Source organism: Cyprinodon variegatus, unplaced genomic scaffold (genome assembly GCF_000732505.1).
Source record: "Cyprinodon variegatus isolate N-32 unplaced genomic scaffold, C_variegatus-1.0 Scaffold1273, whole genome shotgun sequence".
Lineage (NCBI taxonomy): Eukaryota > Metazoa > Chordata > Actinopteri > Cyprinodontiformes > Cyprinodontidae > Cyprinodon > Cyprinodon variegatus.
Window position 1 is genome coordinate 185105 of NW_015151726.1, and position 7323 is coordinate 192427.

General features: G+C 36.7%; 2 protein-coding genes across 2 annotated transcripts; both read right to left on the reverse strand.

The window, feature by feature from the left end:
• Positions 1-193: 193 nt before the first annotated feature.
• Positions 194-1510, reverse strand: urad (ureidoimidazoline (2-oxo-4-hydroxy-4-carboxy-5-) decarboxylase). Its single transcript, XM_015401922.1, has 2 exons — positions 791-1510; positions 194-706 (listed from the first exon to the last, which is right to left on the reverse strand). Exons 1-2 carry the CDS (start codon positions 963-965, stop codon positions 360-362), a joined length of 522 nt encoding a protein of 173 aa, XP_015257408.1. The 5' UTR covers positions 966-1510; the 3' UTR covers positions 194-359.
• A 1665-nt stretch (positions 1511-3175) lies between these two features.
• Positions 3176-7317, reverse strand: flt3 (fms-related tyrosine kinase 3). The gene is made up of 8 exons (XM_015401921.1): positions 7304-7317; positions 6802-6940; positions 6514-6682; positions 4464-4564; positions 4290-4395; positions 3983-4208; positions 3776-3876; positions 3176-3694 (listed from the first exon to the last, which is right to left on the reverse strand). The coding sequence occupies exons 2-7, from the start codon at positions 6902-6904 to the stop codon at positions 3808-3810; spliced, it is 774 nt and encodes a 257-aa protein (XP_015257407.1). The 5' UTR covers positions 6905-6940; positions 7304-7317; the 3' UTR covers positions 3176-3694; positions 3776-3807.
• Between the last annotated feature and the right edge of the window lie 6 nt (positions 7318-7323).

The window sequence follows — 7323 nt, forward strand, 5'->3', positions numbered from 1 at the left end:
TATCTATCTATCTATCTATCTATCTATCTATCTATCTATCTATCTATCTATCTATCTATCTATCTATCTATCTATCTATCTATCCAGAGTTCAGATTTTTCAGTTTGTTTTATATTTTCTTATCCATGATCAGTTTAAGGTTACATTTCAGACAAAAAACAAGGACGTACAATTATTTTTTGAACGTGTATATTTCATATATGTGCATCCATTGTGTGTGTAAGTTTAAATCATGGTCACCTGCTTTTACTGATCAGTTTTTAACAGTTCATATTATGCATTTGAAATAATAAAAATATAAATGTAATATATTGAAATATCGAAGCCCTCGGTCATATAGGCAGCCTCACTGCCTAGTTTCATAACTTCGGTGCTTCAGAGAGCACTAGAGCTTGCAGACGCAGGCGGCAGATCTTCTTCACCTCCGCGATGCCGCGCGCACTCTCCGCCGCGCGCTCGTTCTGAAGGCGCTCGGAGAGCTCGCTCAAGATGCGCGCCTTATCATTCATCCGAGCGCAGATGACAAACGGGAAGCCGAAGCGCTCTTTGTACTTCTCGTTGAGTCGCGCCATCCGCGATGCCTCCGCCGGGCTCAGCTCTCCCATCCCAGCTCGGGCTTGTTCCTCTTGGGACTCCCGGGTCAGCGCACCGCTGTGGAGGTCCCTGCCTGCGAGATCTGGGTGACACCTGAGGATCCCTTCTTTACCTGGACACACATAGACTGATGATTTCTTACCGGATGCAATATTTAGATATCTAAGATACATGAAGCCAAATCATTCAAGCTCACCCGACTCTGGTAAAGCATCGATGAAGTCATTAATTTCAGCTTCTAAAGCATTTATGCTCATAAAGGGATGGCTGGTCCACACAGCGGCTGTTATTAGAGGGCATTTTTCCACCACATTTCCGAAAATATTCACGAATTCCTCATAAGAAAGAGCATTTACAGCTGAAATGTCCATGGTTTTGTGAGAACAGTTTTTGCATTGTTTTTTTGTTTTTATGACCTTCGGACACTTATCAGGTTAACGCAATGCTGGACATTCACCTCTCAAACATCGGATATCTGGCGACACCTAGCGGTCAATAGGAGAATTATAGGTCTGATCTTTTCATAAAAACGCATGGATTTCAAACATTGTTAGGTTATATTTAAGATTTATCTACATTTTATCTTACTCTTACCTATGGATAATGTATGTAATCAATTTATCTTCCCAGTTAAATTAAAAACTATGGTTGTTGAGTCTTACTTCAGCACATAAGCCACAAAGCACAATAATTTTTTTATTTTGAATGTTTCTATAGAGCAATATCTGTTAAAACTAAGCAAAGAGTGGAGGTTTATTATTAGGGTTAAATAGTTAAATAAAAAAACAAACAAACAAAAAAAAAACAATCAATTGTTTGCGTTGGGGAAGATTCTTATTCATTAAGGTCAGCCATTTCAAAATTAAGAAAACTTCAATAAAATAACCAAACCACTGGACTTTGTTTTCCAAGTTTGAACACATTTCATTTCAAATCCAGGAAGCCTTTTTAAAAATTTTGTTATAAAGCTTGGAACTCAACGCTAATCCAGACACTTTGAATTGAAAAAGCTTCCTGGATGGGAAGCAAAAGTCTTCAAACTTAGAAAACAAAGTCCAGTGGATTTTTTTTTCTTTTTTTTTTTACTTTTCTGGAATAAAGTGTTAGCTAATGATTTAGAGTCAGGTTATTTTTCCATTTTTAATCTTCATGTTATCCATAAATTATAAGCAAAAAAATAAACTGCACATAAAATCTTTACATTAAACCTTACACCAAGAACTAACACTCATTAATGAAAATGCAACTTTTAATAGTGGCATCTAGCTTACTTATTCACTGGTAGCCTGTAAGTGGTTGATCTAATTCAGATTTTAAATTTTTGTATTGAGAGAACATGTTTCACCTTTATCTACTCATCCCTGGAGATTTGACAGTTGATATTATTCATAATGACTGACTGCAAAAAAAAAAAAAAAAAACAGAGAGTAAAGTCAAAGAAATTCAAAGTATTAGACTTTCCTGATACCAAATACCGTAGTTTAAATTTGCTTGGCATCAGGGTGCATTCAATCAAATCAATGCTTTTACAAGCTTTAATAGCGCTCGCTGAAAAAATGTTTTAGGCTAAACTGAAATCAGAAATAGAATAATAATTATATTTATTCGTGTAAAACAAAATTTGTACTTATTTCAAGTATACATTTTGAAAAAAAGTTGTATTTCCTCAACACGATTCTAGAGACTACTTCCTGGCCCAGAAGTAAAGTAGCAGTTTTCTGTACTGGCAGATGGCACTGTTGAAATAAACATAAAGGGGTCCAGAACTGCTTCTCAACTGCCGTCTCTGAGTTTGCAGAAACATATTTGAAATTGACGCTACAGATGATATTAAGAAAGTTAGTTAATAAATTATAAACAGTTTGACAATGAACACATTGAAATAAACCTAACTTAATCCCATCTCTGTCCACCTCTCCTCAGCATGCCCAGAGACAAGAAAAAACAAAAGCATGTTTAGTTATTTTTACTGTTGTAGATCAAAAAATATGAAAAAAATAAAAAAACAGGAAAGCATAATTTCACATGCAGTTACCCACTACTGAAGGGACACAAAACTGAAAAAACATGAATAATAATAAATGCAAAAAAAAACAAACAAAGACATTAAGATCCCATGTTCAGCCTTAGAGAAGTTTTAACTTTTTTCTCAGTTTTAGACCTGATACTAGTCTCGTACCTTGACCTCTGTAAACATGCACACTTATTAGTCCAAAAAGGAGAAGAATTTTCTAAGTGTTATTTTAATATGTTAATACACAATATGTAAAAACAAAAGTTCTCATATAACTTTTAGAAGAATACAAAATCTTAAATCTATCCTTTTTTTTTGGCAAACATGTTTCCCGGTTAAATGTACATTTAACATAATTAAACTTATAAACAGACTTAATTTGGCTTAATTTGATTAAGCTGTAATCAACTCCACTGCGTTAATCATTAAAAAGACTCAAACTCACTGCAGACCCAGAGATTTGAATTGAGAACGCTTCCTGGAGGGGAAGCGAAACGTCTTCAAACCTTGGAAACCAAGTCCAGTGGATTGTTTTTTAAACTATTACTAAAACTATTACTATTTTAAACTATTATATGACTATGACCTGGATGACTGACAATCTTCATCAGCATATTAAAAGTGCTTGTTTAGTCTTTTTATATCTACCGAGTACCAGGTTCTCTTTCAGAAACTCCCATTTATTGTCAGATTAGAGTCTTTGAAGGTGATTTAGATGCAGTTAGGGCTGGACAATAAATCAATATATATATATCGTGATAGACACCTGCTCAATATCTATGACTCTGATAAAATTTGTAATAATTGCACCGAAGTCTAATCCAGAACCACGTGGTTTCCATGGGAATGGATAGAGATAAGGAGTTAGCCGCTCAACCCAAGTAAACACCTAAAGTTAGTGGTAGGTTACACATTTTTAATGGTTAAAGGTTATTTAGAATATATAAAAAAAAACTAATCAATAAATGTTGCTATGGACTACTATGAGTGGCTTATATCTAGTTGTATCATCCAGCCCTAGATGCAGTCGTTGTCATTAGGTCCAACCATGTGGATCCTCTGCGGCTGAGGTTGGTATTGGGATCTCTGTTGGAAACAAAACAATTCATAGTTATTTTCTTTGATGTTCATACTTGTGTCCGCTCTGATGCCATGTATGATCCATACCTTCTTCTTAACGTAGTACAGCAGCGCTGAGACTAGTAGCAGAGCCAGGAGCATAAGGCATATAAGCAGCCATAAGAGATTACCACCAGAGGGTTGATCAGCTAAAACACATAAACATGGAAATAGTCCGCTGTTTTTACCTGATTTAATCAGTTAGGAATGTGATTTAATAAATATCATTTAAGGATTAATTAAGTATTTTTATACTGAATTGATTGAGCTTGCGTTATCTCTGGGCGGTTGGACCATAAGCGGCTCCAGGTTCACTGGTTCACTGCACCAGTTTCCAGCTTTATTAGTCAGGCAGAACTTTACTTTCTTCTCAGCCACTTGAGAGAGCTTCAAAAAGCTGTTAAGTTTCTTGTTACAGAAGCCATCAGAAGCTGTGTGGTGTTTCTCATGAATCACTTCCCAGGATGAGTTGGTTTCAGAGCTGCAGTAAAAAAAGAACACCAAGCTTCATCAACCAGGCCTGCAGATGTATCTGAGCTGAGCTGCTTCGTATCACTCTTACCTGTTGCTGAATGAGCTGGACATCCATGTAGTCTGTGCTGGCAGGACACTTATAGTCTCAGCAATAAAGTCATCATCTTCTCGGCTAAAGTTAAAGCTTGGTTTGTCTGCAAGGAATTGATCTGATTATAGTTGTTGCTATATGTATGACAGTTTTAACGTTTAGTTTACCTACCTACAGCACAAACTGCTGTTCTCTTTGTTTCTTTTTTCCCTCCAGCCTCCAGGTGTAGCATATATACTCCTGACTGGAGTTTATTACAATACTTCACAGTCCTGAGAAAATAATGCCATAGTAAAATGATTTAATAGATTTAAAGAAAGTAGAAATTAACAGTTTTTGATTGTCAGTGTTCCTAAAACGGCTTCAGCGATTTGTTAAAAACATGAAGACGGAAAACAAAATGCATCCTGGAATGTAAACACTTCTTTTTTCTTTCAGCCAGTCATCTATAAAACATTGCTTGATGCGGGTCGGATTTTAAAAACAACTTTAGATCAGGAGAGGAGAGCAACAGTTACTATAGAGATCACACAAACCAACTGTTTGCAAGGTTTAGTTTATTGGAAACAAAAAGAGAAACTATATAAGAGTTAATCTCATTTCTCATTTTGGTTTGAAAATTAAAAACTAGAGATGTCCCGATCCAGGTTTTTGCACTTCCGATTCGATACCGATACTGGCCGATACCAGCCTATCCGAGCATGTATTTAAGTTTAAGTTAAAGTATTTAGCCTTAGTTGTAAGACTCATGTTGAAAAGGGTTTTAGTACTCTTGATAACATCTAGCCAGCTAAATTAGGTGAGATTGAATAAAACACAATGCTTGGTAACAACAAACTTACCTGTTTATTAAGAGATAAACACAAACTGGACAAAATTACGAATAGCAATCTGAAATTGCACAGTGAACAGTAAAACCGTAAACAGCTAAAGGTGCAAGTATTACTGTAAGTTTTAATAAAAATGCAAAACAGGGAAACACTGGCGCAAAATAGTGGAATGGATCGTTTCAATCGGCGAAACTGGAAAATACGGACCAGATTTTTTTTTAAAAACTGGATCGGCAGTCTGGATCGGCATTTTACATGCTTTGCCGATACGCATTTTTTTGCCAATATCGGCGTCCCGATCCGATACGTGGATCGGATGGGACAAGCCTATTAAAAACTGGTCTGTTTTTTTTGTTTCAAATAAAAAACAACAAAAAACAGCTTGAATGGACATTGACCATGTGGTCTATTTTGATGCTTTTAACATTGGCTTAGCTGCTTATCTGGGACAAAGCCATGCAACATGATACAAGAAGCTGTCCAATGTTGGTCACCCAGCAGTGAATCATGCAAAGTCAGTGAGTGGATGCAATCTGCTTCCCTTCAGATGGCATGTGCTGTGAACTGGTGCTTTATGAAATCAATCAATTAATCAATCAATCCACTTATTCCTTAATGCAGTTGCAGGGGGGACTGGAGCCCATCCCAGCAGTAAATGGAGAGAGAGGCCTGGTACACCTTGGGCAGTCTGCCAGTCAATTGGAGGGTCACACAGACCCATGCAAAGAAAGATAACCACACAGTCACTCCTAAGGGATTCAGAATGTCCAATCAGCCTAACCTGCAGGTTTTTGGACTGTCGGAGGAAGCTCGTGAAACCATAGAAAACCCATGCATGCACAGGGAAAGCATGCAAACTCCACCCAGAAAGGTCCTGGTTCCCCCTGGACTGAAACCCAGAACCCTCTTGCAGAGAGTCGATGGTGCCAACCACCAAAGCACCCTGTTGCCCTCTATATAAATACTAGTATGAATTAAAACAGAAATAAACTTCATATTTTTCTCCCTGACCGTCTTCTGTGTTTCTTGGTCTTCCTGGTGCCGTATGTTCACAAATGTTAAAAGGTTCTCTAGACGGATTAGAAAACACATACCCTTTTAATAATTTGTCGTTTTTTTTCACCTTTTGTGATTTTAAGTTTTGTTACTTCTGATAATCTCTGTTGATGATCCTGGTTGAATATAAGGTTCAATGGGGTAAAAAATGTTCTCATACAAACCTGTGAGATCACAAATAATTAAGAGATAGATTAAAAGCAGTCAATAATATTTACCAATAAGTTGGCTTCTCAGGGATCATTATGTCATTGTAAATAGCAGTTTAACTAAGAAAAACAATTTAAAAATATGCAAAAATAAAATTGATAATCTTCATTGCATTGTGAAACTACCTGTCATTTAACATCCTCTGGTTCCTGCTGCATTTAGTAAGACTCCCATCAGGAGCCTCCCAGTAGCAGTGATGGAGCACAGGGTGGTAGGAAACTTCTGCTTCTAAGCAGGAGCTGCTGTGATTTACAACAACCTGGTCAGGCAGCTGGGAGGATAGAAAGCTCTCAGCTGATGAGACACAAAATAAAAGAAACATTCTTCAACAGTAGTTAATTATCTGTTACATTTAAAAAATTATAAATATTTAAAATAAACAGTTATAATTCCTGGAGAGAGCTGGTACTAACTTGTGACATGGACATCCACAGATTTAGCTGCACCTTTTGAGTTGTTACAGGTGTATGAGCCGTTGTGCTCTATGGCAACTGATGCTATGAAAGCATACAGCATCTCAGTGCCATAGTGTTTATCCTTTATAATTCGGTACTGGAAGAAAAACAAACATTTAATCACATAGAGGAATTTAATGTGGTTTAATTTGATTTATATAATATCTTAAGTCATAAAAACATCAGTACATAAACAGCATAAGCTCATGCTACATTGGATCCCCTTGAGGCCTCCTGTCCTGTTCAGCCCTGGCTGGTTTCCAGCACGGCCTACTACTGACCTGATCCTCTTTAAAGTAGTTTTTCTGGGACCGGTTGAGTATTTGTCCAACATCATACTTGTCAAGTTGTTTATCTCTTCTGTACACGCTTTGTAGTTCCTTTTTAGGTTCTGTTATATACTGATTTAGATGCAAACTAATACTACAACAGAAACTATAGTTTCATCAGTATACTGTACCTTATTTGTTTTATCCACCA